Source organism: Lepeophtheirus salmonis, chromosome 8 (assembly GCF_016086655.4).
Source record: "Lepeophtheirus salmonis chromosome 8, UVic_Lsal_1.4, whole genome shotgun sequence".
In the NCBI taxonomy this organism is placed as follows: domain Eukaryota; kingdom Metazoa; phylum Arthropoda; class Copepoda; order Siphonostomatoida; family Caligidae; genus Lepeophtheirus; species Lepeophtheirus salmonis.
The window spans coordinates 26,592,890-26,605,773 of NC_052138.2; the positions used below are offsets into that span (position 1 = coordinate 26,592,890).

Below are 12,884 nucleotides of genomic sequence, written 5' to 3' on the forward strand. Positions count from 1 at the left end.
AGGTTGGTGCTATCATACGAATAAAAACACAACTTATTTACAAGAACTTGACTTGTTATCATCTATAAAACTCAACAACTCTCCCTGTCAAATAAATAGGTTATGTGCTTTAAAACGTTTTTGTTTAAGCGACCTATAATACCATTTTGGTATTTTCTTGCTTCCAAAGTTTAATATATCATGTAGTTGAAGAGATAATTTTTGAACAAAAAGAAGAAACATTAATTTATGGTATTTAATTAATAAAGCAAAGTTTATATATTTATCTGTACGAATGTATGAAAAACAGTCAATAGTTGCACTGCATATAATGCTTCCTGATGTATATAATTAATATATATTGAACTAAGAAATAAAAAAATAGACGTATTAATGAAATATTTTAGACTTGTGCATAGCATCCAACGTTTATACAGCGTGTGCTGTATATAGTGAACCACGTTGTATATCATATACATTCCTTTATATATAAAAGAACTGTGTATGTCGTCATTCAAGTGTTTATTTTACTGGAGACTAAAGTACTTATCGGAAGTTGATGTCCAAATAATGCATAAAATTGGAGCTAAATATGGAAATAAAAGTAAATGAAACTAACATTTATATATCTGTATTGAAAAAAAAAATGATTCACTTAATATTTATTGTATAAAACTGGACTGAAAAAATTTCGATAGATTTGGTGACAAGATGGATTGGTTAAAGGGGGGCAGGGAGGGGGGCTAAAAGACAGAGATCTCTTGTTTTGGAGAGAATAAACTTAGAAAAACTTAAGGAGTGTGTAATCAGTGGTTTTACTATGGAACAGTTTTCAATACAAAAAAAATATTAAAAAAAGGCAAAAATCTAAATAAATCTTATTTAAATAATTTGAAAATTACTACTCATCAACTATTAAAACAAACTAATTTTTTCAATCCAACTGTTTTCCTCATTTGTTTATTCTTTTGGATAGGGGAGACGTAATATTAATTTATTTAATTATTGAATTGTTACCTATGATTATGCTCATGAAAAATGGAGATTCACGTTGATGAATTTTTGTGGAGTTATTTTCTATATAATTGAAGCATAATTTGTCTTTTAGCCGACGCTTAATTACTCTGACCAATGTATTTCTCATTATTTATTTTTTTCACTTTCCACCATAAAATAATTTGTTGGTTGATATGTCACATTTGTCATTTGATTAACTACTCAAATGTTTGAAAAAATATAGGTATAACTTAATATATAGATATGTACATTTAGTGACAAATCCAATATAGATTTTAAAAAAATCAGAGTAAATTGATTATAATAAAGTCCATAACTTAGCAGTTAAAGTGAACATCACTATATTATACATTTCAAAATATATTAAATTTTGTATCAAATAAAATATCGAAAAAAAAAGTTGGAAAATGTCGATTTTACATTTTTTATAAAATATTAATTTAACTTTTTATAGTATATATAATATCTATATAATAACAGTATTTTACCTATTGATTGTTATAAATTAGTTTTGAGACTCAGTCAATGATAGAACGTTTTTCTGGTTTGGTCTTAAAGGATTTTTCTAGACTAATTTATATTAAAATTTATGTCAAGACGGCGAGCTTAGATCGTAGACCGAAACTTAATCGTTGGTATCAATATATAAACTGATTTTGTTTTGGGTTTCAAGTTATGGACCAACTTTCTCCTTTATCCTGATTTATGAGTTGTACAATGTACAGATATCATCAATAAAATTTGAACACATTGAATTTTAAACTTCAGCAAGATATAATTTATTAATTAACAGTAAAATTTCAAAAAAATTAAATACTACAAATTGATGTGGGTCTGACCTCTCTTAATCATTAATGTAGCGACTCTTAGTGACAATGATGGCTTCCAGGCGGCGGTGGAAGTCCTGGCACCAGCTGTGGATGTAGTCCTTTATCATGGAATCCTAGTGCTAGCTGATAGTGGCTTTGAGGACCGTGGTGTTTGAATGGCAGACACTGCAGGCCTTCTCCTCGACATATAACCAGAAGGTGTAGTCTAGGAGGTTGGCATAAGGACTGAAGGGGGTCAAAACTGATAAAAAGTGTTGAAAAGAAATCAAAAAACTTATTCAAAAGAGTCTTGCAACGGAGGGGATGGGTTATTTTATATCAATATTTTGCCTCTTCAGGAATTATGATAACAGCTTTTGTACCAAGTGGTCCATTAGAATCTGAACACTTTGAATTTTAAACATTAACAATATAATTTATTAATTAAAAATAGAATAGCCTGGGACCCACTGCAGATGTAGTCCTCTGTTAATACATTTCAGTATGTGCTGACAGAGGCATTTAAGGCTTCGTTGATTGAATGACAGACACTACAGGCCTTTCCTTTGACACGCACCCAAAAGGTGTAGTCAAGGGGGTTGGTATTAAGGCTTTAGAATTGCCAAAAGTGTCAAAAAAGAGTTCAAAAGAACATTCAAGATTCGTACAAATATGTCTTGCAACAGGGGATACGGGTTTCTTTGATGGCTGATGTCAAAAGTTGTCTCTTCACCCTCACAAGGCTCTTTCCACCCCCTTTGTTGATATCTCCCTGAACAGTCTGTACTGACACCCACATATTTCTTGCATGACCCCTCATGCACTAGAAGGGATTACCCTCAGCTGTTTTGCCTTTTTAATAGAGCCCTTCTTCCTCTCCAACTTTTCAGACTTGTTATCAGCGTAGACGGTGGTCCTGGAGACCCCACATTGCTTTGAGTGCACAAATATCATTTTTTTCATCAGGTTAAAGGGTCCTTTTGTCGACTCGTATATAAGCTAAATAACTCTGGTTTTTTTTTTTTTATAAATAATTGTTTATGGTAATATATATCGAAATATGAATCAATTTCAATCACTCAATCTTCATTAATTAATTAATAAAAAAGTGTTCAGATTACAATGGACCACTTGGTATATAAAATATTTAACTTTACATGATGTTATCAACAATTCATCTATAGAAACGGTCCCGACTAAATTTTTCGTTGGAACTCATGGATTTTCAGACTGATACCAAACACTAATTTTTATTTATATTTAGATACAACTTTTTTTTCCCCATAATATATAAATATACGTATATATATTTTTTTGTTCAATCAAATAATACAGGAAAAATACCCTCGAGGAAATTTTTTTTTTTTTTTTTTCAAAAATCAAGTTTAAGTTAATTTAAGTTGCAAAATTGCTAAGTCAAAAAATCTTCTATTTTTAAATTGTGGAATTTTAAATAGGCTCTTCAAACATATAAAATAATGGGGTGAAAAAATTGAGTGGAGTTTAAATTGAATAACGAAAAGGTTCTCATAAATATTAATTGATCAAATGTACTTATGGACTTAGATATGTATCAAAATTGCATATTAAAACGTACATTGTATTTTTATCAGCTCTAGATTTTTTTACTTTTTGTATTGGTCTGAAGGTTGATTGGCTAAATTTGAATCACATTTATTAAGCTCTGAACAATTATTTACTAACACATGAAGAGTAAGGTATTTGCAAACAATCGTTGAATAACAATTACAAACCTTTTTTTTTTAAGGAAAGGCTGTAAGATACAATAATGTAATGACTCGATATAATAATTTTATCAAAACGAAATCCTCTTTTTTCTAAAAGATGGCTTTAATAATATGTATCTCGTGTTGCGTCAGTGGGCTCGGTTTACACAAGAAATCGTTAGAATGATTAGTATAAAAACTTAATTTACCCCAATTGTTTGACTCAGTAATGTTTGAAAAAATAGAAAAAGAGTAAAATACGCCATATTTTACTCTTTTTCTTCCATTAAGGTGAAAACACAAGCCAGGAGCTGAAAATGTAGATAATGATTATGGTCTTAATACTTTAACATGCAATCAGGCTGGATTTTGGTACTGTTAATTTTGATGTGAAAGATGTAACCTATTCTGGAAGGTCAATTGTTGAAAGTGTGGATACAAAAATTGATGTTCACTGTTGTGTATGCAGATTAAAATTATTGGAAAATAGAATATGTTATTTATCCTCACATTTTATACTTAATTATACGTGTTGCTCAATTTATTAGAAATTATATTAGAGCAAGATTTTGGGAAAAGAATCTGATCATCACATGTACATAAACCCGTATTTACATGCACAGTATTGCAATGCTTGGGTTGTATCAGACTTAATATTTGACTTAAAATGGCTACGTCTTGTCTCTGCCATTGATCATTGAAAAATGTCCCAAAATTTCAGACATCCCTCTAAAAAGCATTGCTTTCTATAACATAATAAGTAAAGTAGACCAGTTAACCATTTGAATTAGATTACTAAAACATTAAGTTTCTTTCATGTATAAGAATAGTTTGTCATTGATCTTAATTTATCCTGATTAGGGTATTTTATATTTTTGAAGATTGATTAATGATGACGAAATTCACCCAAAAATGTTCTATGGTACAGCTCTGTGTCCAACTTTGAGGACCTCCTTAGAATATTGGGCATGAGTCAAAATTTTAATAACCATATATTTAGTAATCTCAAACCTTAGCACTAGTTAGCTCTCCCATTTTTATGGAGTTGTCAAAATAAAAACTGGTTTTTCTTTTCCTTAGAATTATTGAGCAGTGTATTTTTCTACTAACTACAATTATATACAACACCACATTGAACATTTGTGTCTGCTCGTGAAAGACGGAGATATTTGTTTTGCAGCCATAATTGAAAGTCCTTGTTGCACCTAGAGTAGAATTGAGAATAGATATAGAAGTAACACTTGCATATATCCCCCTACATATTGGTTTTGCAGTTATAATCGAAAACCTTATTGCATTCAGAGTGGAATTGAGGATCGACAAAGGAATAATTCTTGCATATGTTTCCCTCCCTTAGTTAAAGCTCTTGTAGCTGATCTAATGAAAAGTCTTGAAAGCTAAGTGGCTCTCCTCCAAAATATTCTTCAAATTTTCAGGTTTATCATGTTGGATTTTAGCCTCCTTTTTAACATTATGAAAATTTTACAATTGTCATCACTAAATATGTTCTATTTAAGCATTCACTCATGTGTTCAACGATAGATTAATAAATTATTATTTTGTTAATCACTCTACAAAGACGTTATTTTTTTTTATAAAAATGTAGATTTGTAAAAAAAAAAGTCAGTGTTTAGAATCATATGATTTCTATGCATAAGTACATACTAACCACAAAGAGGAGAAAACTTTCTTTTAAGATCTCTATAAAAGATTCACTCAATAGAAATATGATTCTTTTTATAAAATAGAGGATGAAAAGAATTGATTTTATATGTAAATATGTATTTGACAAACTATAACAGTAAACATGGACCTTATGATTACTTTTTCATAATACAATATTGAATTTGATAGTAAAAAGTAACTATGAATATACTAACAGAGAGGGGGGAGACTATATAGACTGGTATGTCTTTAAATATATTCATATATAGGATGAAATATAAATATGAGGAACTTAGTTGTAAAAAAAAAAATACGCACAATCTTGATATTTACGAGCATTAGGTATTTGAAGAAAAAAACCAATAGAAAAATGACGTGTTTTTATTTCCGTTTAAGAGTTTAAAGCTTTATCACGTGATAACAATGTTTAATGATATGGAAAAAGTTTCTGATAAATATTACACATATTATATTTTTCTTAGAAACCAAAAATAATTTACTCAAAGTCGTTAATTATATAAACATCACTTTACCATGTAGTAATTTTTGAAAATTAAGAATTGCATTATTGATAAAAGAATAAAATGTTATCAACTTTCAATGATTGCAAGATTCATATTACAAAACAAATCCAACTCATCCATTCATTTTTTGGCTGTAAAATACAATTTAATATTAAACAAGATTTGCTGCAAAAATAAAAGTTTTTAATAGATTTTTTTTAACAAGTGCGAAATATATTTTCAAATGGTAATTTTGATAAATAATATTCTTTACAAGATTAAAGATGGTATAAATATTTGATAAAATACTGATTTAAATAATAATTATTTGTAATTTTCTAAATGACCATTTTGAAAAAAAAATAATATTTTTATTATTTATATGGTGTTCTGTAAAAACACATAAAACTTGGGTGGCGTAGCTCCATGGACATTATCCTCCTGAATAATTGTTTTCTTGAGTCTAAGGTACGTAGGCTTGATTCGATAATACTAGAAACGTATTTAAAAATAATATAATCTCCTTCTATGCTAAAAAAAAGAAAGCGAAAATCAACGAGTTATACAATATGCTGCGAGCAGTTACAAGACAAAGGAAATAAACACAAGCTCCAATCCCTATTTAGTAATGATATAGGCAGGAGCTAATACAATATCGATCCTCAATTCTTAACCGTGACCAACAAGAACTTGCACCTATAACTCTGGAGCAAACGTTCATTGTTACTCTTCATCTTTTTCATGAACAAATCTTTATATAACACGGAACTATAGCCTTGAATGACTTCAATGCCGATCATTAATTTACTCTGCATCCAACAAGAGCTTTCACACATAGCTCCACAACAAATTTCCAATGATACTCTTCTTTTTTCAAGTACTAGAATAAAAGAATAATGATAACAGCATTGGAAAATAAAAATATTATTCAGTTTGTCTTTACGAAATGAACACGATTTTCTATTATCATATTATTTTTATCTATGATTAGTGTAATGTTTACATATAATTAATCACTCCAATTCTATCTGCCTAACTAAATATACAATTAAAAAACAGTAATAGGTAAAAGAAGGAATTATAATAATAAAATAAAGGACCCCCAACAATGTACCAATGTCCAAGACATATCTCACGTTAATTTTGGCCCTAATTACAACTTGTAAAAAATCATATCTTGTATACACCATCAAAATAAGGATAGGGGAAAAAGTAATTTTGTATTTCCCGCCCTTTTTTTCTAAGTATAAGTATATCTAAGTATATCTGATAAATTATTGGTTACATTGGATCATACATTAGTATATACTACAAATGCTTATTTGACAGTATATCGCATGGATAGTTAAATCGTGAATTATCGTGCGTCGAAGATATGGAATTCTCAAAGGAAGAAATTCATCATAATTTAAATTTTACTTCCTGAAAGGAAGTAACGAGTCGAAAGCGACAAAGAAAATTTGTATTATAAACAGGGCCAATAATACTCTTTTGGTTGCTGATGCACAACAGGGGTTAGAGCAATTTTTTCTTGCTCAATTCTGGCATCTACTGTAATTAATTCAACCATTTGAAGATGGCTTTCAAACAATAGGGCATTATTTGTGAACAGGAGACAATGAGACATCATCAAGACAACGCCAGGCTGCACACATCTTTGAGGACGCGCCAGTAGCTCAAGGAGCTTGAATGAGAAGTGATTATGCATCCCTCATAAAGTATGTATCTGATGGCAAGTAACTACCTCCTATTCTTTTCTATGGCCAATACACTTGGGGTACAAATTTTGCCCCAATAAAGGCTGTGAAAATTGGTTGTCCGAGTATTTTGTCAGTAAAGACAGGAGCTTCTACGAGAAAGGCATTATGAAGTTGGAAACAAGTTATCCAACAGAACGGGCCCTAAATGGTTTAAATCGGAGGATTGTAAAACTTCTTATAAAGCATTGAAATAAAGCAGAAAGTAGAGAATTACTTTTTCTCAATCTATTATTAGCATCATACTTGTCACGAAAGAGATATATTTTCGACAGAAACAACAACGACATAACCTACATTTATACAAAACTACATAATATGCTGTTATGTGGGGGAAAGGTATTCCTACAAAATAGAATATAAAATTGAAATTGATTAATGAGCTTAGAATTATATTATATTAAAATGAGGAAAAAAAGAAAAAGTAAGAATATATATTTTTATATAAAATGGGAAAAGGTAGGTAGTTGAATAATTTACAAAATTATAATATTTTAGCCATTTAAATTTGCATTCTCATTTTCATTATTAATAATATAGGCAACAAAATAATAGTAATAAAATATACAATTTGTGAGAACATAAATTTATGATGGGATAATTTACCTAACATATATTACATAGGTGTAAAACCTAAAGGGCTTGATGAGGGGAAACACTTGAAAAATGAGGAGTTATATATAAATAAATTAGGTTTTCTATATACATACCGAGTGTGTCAAAATTATTTTCTAATTCAGAACCCTAAACTTAATCAAGAACCATGTACTTTGCGAGTCTAATGAGTTATTACAGCTCAATATGTCATCCAACAGCCTTACTGATGGTCTCCAATCTGAGACTGAAGGCAGAGAGCAATGACCTCTTCACCGACTCCTTGTCCATATTTTCTCTAATCTGATTGACACAGGGTTTCATCCACTTTGTGTTTGGATGGGGTTTGACACCGAAGGCAAAGTCCAATGTCTAGCCAGGTTATTCTGTAGAACGGACTGGGTCACTTTGACGGTTTGTGTGGGTACTCCATCCTGTTGGAAAAGCACATTGTGGTTGGAGAAACTGGCATTGACCCATGGGATCAACTTGGAAATTGGATGATGTAGTCAGACGCCGTTAGCCTATACCCACGTCAGCACTCTTAGGAACCTTGGCAAATACAATATATTAATCATTTGAACACTGTTCTGCTTGACAATGTCCTTTTTTGTGAATCTGGCGCAGAGCAAAGCTTCATTTTTGAGCGATTTTATTTATTTGTTTCACAAGTGTGAAAAAACAAAACAGCTTAGATTCTAGTTAACTATCATCTCCTATCGGAAGTTTTAAAATAAGTTAACGCAACCTCGAGATATAAGCATTTAAAATGACCAGAAAATTGTTTTGATACTCTAAGTATATGATTCTTTTATAACATACCTACGAAATAGAAATAGTGATTATTTTCCTTTCTGCGTGTTTCCAATGATACTAAAAGGTAGATTTCGGGCATTCAAAAAAAGAGTTTCCTTAAAACAACATGGTAGCCCTCACGACTTAAAAAATGTTGTAGAAGATAGCAGCTTAGAAGCACTGATGATAATAGTATCATATGTAAGAGACAGAGCTGCCAATGCTTGGACTTTTCCCCAAGACTTTGGGTTTAACCTATCATCTTGGGTTCTTGGGGTTTTCTTTAAAAATGTATATTATCTTGGGTTTTGCCATAAACTATAATAAAATTATATGGGACAATTGCAAGGATATATTATTTACTTATTTATTCCAGCATATATACATGGCTCACAGATGAACTCTGCACCCTCTTTGGGATGTCTTAGAACCAAATGTCGTCGTGATATATATTTTTTTAATATACCGTTTAAAAATCCGACAAAACACAGATATTCATTCTAATTTTATCGCAATGGAAGAAGAATATTTTGAGCTGTCGGAGAGTCCGTTCACAGAAGAGGATTGGAGATAATAGAATAACATAAAAAGGAGGCAAATATATAATGTGGCGAAATCTTCTATAGGCAGTATTACCACCCGCGAAAATTTTAGTCGTCACGCAGAATAAAACATATTTCCATTTAATTTATTTAGTTAGTCGAGTGGATACAACCTTTGAGGCTAATCAGTTGCGTGTTTTAGTTTGCCCGTTTTTTTTAAGTCGGCGAGTTGCAGTATATAAAATAGTTATAAATAAAAACCTTCATTCTCACACACAGCAACTTATTCATATGAAGAAAAATCTTTTAGGAAAGGATTGATCTAATATATTATTATCTAATAAGGACTATTAATAAATCTAAAATATACCTTCAAGTGCTATTATAGATTCTTACTTGTGTGTATATATAAATACTTAAGGCCTTTTTCGATATTAGGTATACTTTCTTCCTATGTATACATATATATAAAGATATCTTTATTTGTCTTGTAGGTATAACCGTATCACTGTTTGTTTTTATCATCTAATTTTATAGGAAAATACATAGCTAAATAGCTTTCTTGCTGTGTTCGTGTTTTTACTGACTCAAGAAAAATGAGTTAGCGGCATTTTTTGTCAAGAAAAGTTTATTAATTATGTTTTCAGACATTTTTACAATATCTGGTTTTTTTTTTTGGTTACATTCATTACACTCAATACGTATAGTACAATGACCCATTTTACTATATTGTATTGTAAATATTGTAGTTTTTTTAAAAAGAAGTAGTCTGTTTTAATTAGCTATTATATAAGACTAGAAGTAATAATTAAATAAATAACTGATTGAATTGCATAATAAAATTATAAATAAACATTTTAGATAAGAAATATACCTCCAGAGATAAAAAATTATTTCATCCTCGGTTATGTCTCAATTTTAAAAAACATTTAAAAAGTCCAAAGTGTTCACTTAACAATAGTAAAAAAAAAAATCAATAATAATTATAAAAATACTTGTGAAATACGTAATTTGTTTATAAAAATACAGTATTTAAAATTTCTATAGTTATAACATATATATAGTATAAAGGCAACTATGCTTTCTAAAATTACTTGCTATATTTGTTAAATTTGCCCAATTGACGTTAGGATTCCGTGTTAAAAATGCTTTGAAATCCTAATTCAATATTTTTTTGTAGTTATTTAAAAACTTTCTGACCTTCAAATTGATATTAAAAAAATATGATGTTATAAACTTTATAATAATATTAAAAAATGTATAAAAGCAGAACGGTACACATATAAGGATCTAACGAGGTCATATAATAATAATACTAACATATGGCTCTTTCTTACTTTATGGCTTAATGTTTTGCAAGACTGATGTGTGGACAACATGAAAGGATAAAAAAGTTATAGTAATTACATACATCAAACATCTGTATGAATCAACATTTATATTACTTTTATGAATGTCTGCAATAAAATTATAGTTATGTTCATAAAGTTATATGATGTTTAGTCTAAAAAATTAACGCATTTAAACAAAATTCGAGCCTTTCAATTCATGATAGATATATGTGACCTACAATTTGTAAATTATTCAAAAAAAATTTACAAGTTAGAACCAAAAAATGTGATGCAGAATTCAGAAAAGTTGTGAAAAGGATAATGGAATAATTGATATGTAATCATTGATACGTTCAAATCCCTACAGTTGCTGAATTTTTGAATAAATACATAATTTTATATACTAGGAAAATTACCCAAGGACGAAAATTGCTTTATGTTGAGTACATAAAATTTTAATTCAAAGACAGCTTTAACTTGTTAAAGCCTTTGAGATAAATTTTTAATATCCCAAGAAAGTTATCATTCTTAAAAACAGGGAGCATCCTAAAACAAGGGACGGAGACAAACCCTAATTACTAACTATCTCAATAGCTCCGGAGTGTATCAGTTTTACAATTTCCATATTTATAGTTTATATAGCTCCCGAAAATAAAGACGGATTCACTCTCACATGTGAAAATGAGGTTTTTTTAAAGAAAAATTGGTGTTTATAACCACTTTCACTAATATAATTATTATCACTCTTAACTATAATTGACCAGTTATTTAAACATTAACTCGTTCTTGTGTGATCAAAACTTAAAGATTAATATGAATTTGACCTATTTTCCTTTATTTTCTATCTGGCCATATTCAAAAAGACAAAAAAATAATGCAATTAGAACCTCATTATTTTAATTAAAGCCCTTTAATGATAAAAGTACATGAAACAAATAAATACATTCAAAAATCTAAATATGTCTTTAAAACATAGCTTCATGATTTCAGGCTATTTGAAGAGTAAGTAACTTTGTATGTTCAAATTAGGATTTCTGGTGACAATATTCCACTTTGGTCACTTTGTAATAATACAAAATTGACACTATTTGTTTTTGATGTATTTTTAATTAACTTGATGACCTCTGCTATCTAACTAAAATATAATACTTATTGAAACATTAAAAAAAAAGGATTTTTGAAATTCTTAAATTCGTGATACAACATTCATTATTTTATAGACAGAGAATAAAATAGTATTTACTTATATTTTTCTTTATTTGCTCAACAGCATTTGGACTCTGCGACTCTACATGGGTTAAAAGTCAAAAATCTTACAACCGCATGGATCCTCATACCGCCGTGTCTGATGATCAGGAACCTACATTTATCACATCTCCAGAAACTTTTCGGGTGCCAGTCAATGATCGAGTAATACTTCCGTGTAATGTTCAAAACTTGGGTAAGTCTACATCTATATATAATAGGGACCAATATTTTGACAAGTTGATTCAGTTTTACATTAATTAGTATTGCAGCAAATTTGCCAATTGTTGCCTATATTTGATGTATCTGTATATATAATTTAATTTTTGTTAATACAAAATTTATATTAACAGTTTTATTAAATAAATATTTACTCATACCCAATTGTAAATTACATTTAAAAAAGTTATTTTTGTTCTTATTCAATCTAAAAATATTTATAATTAATTTTATTGGTGGTCACACGACTCATGAATAAAATTAAATTGAATTTTCAATTTAAACATTCTCAGATAAAAAGTTAATGAATTAATATTCCAAAATTTTTACAGTGGTTTGAATTAATGTTTCTATTATTTAAAAGCCTTATTTTTTGGATTCCTTCCTATTTTAAAATTCATATATACTTTATTATTTGTTTCCTTTTTGTTATTAAATTGGAGTTTTTGAGTTCGGTTTGGTTCTTATTATAGATCTTAAAATATATGTTGTCTATGTTAACGCTCTTTGAAAAGTGCTAGTCCTTATACCAGGATATTTTTTCTCTAATATTATGGTTTTGTATCTTAGTTAACCAGCTTAATTAATTAAGGTTTATATATTCTAAGAAAATATTAATTGGTATTAATTCAGACCTAATTAAAGTACTCATTATTTCTGTAAAAATTGGTAAAGATTGATTAATTATAATTATATCCTAC

General features: G+C 29.1%; 1 protein-coding gene across 2 annotated transcripts in view; it reads left to right on the plus strand.

Annotated features, from left to right (window-relative positions):
• The window catches only part of LOC121123130 (lachesin), a 207,032-nt gene that overhangs the window by 35,994 nt on the left and 158,154 nt on the right, over positions 1 to 12,884 (plus strand). The window contains exons 1-2 of one of the 2 annotated variants that reach the window (XM_071890669.1): positions 6,150 to 6,168; positions 11,990 to 12,160. In XM_071890669.1, coding sequence (XP_071746770.1) covers positions 12,043 to 12,160 — 118 coding nt within the window. In that variant the 5' untranslated portion in view covers positions 6,150 to 6,168; positions 11,990 to 12,042. Of the gene's footprint in view, positions 1 to 6,149; positions 6,169 to 11,989; positions 12,161 to 12,884 lie in introns of those variants that run through there. The other variant, XM_040718244.2, reaches the window with a different exon arrangement.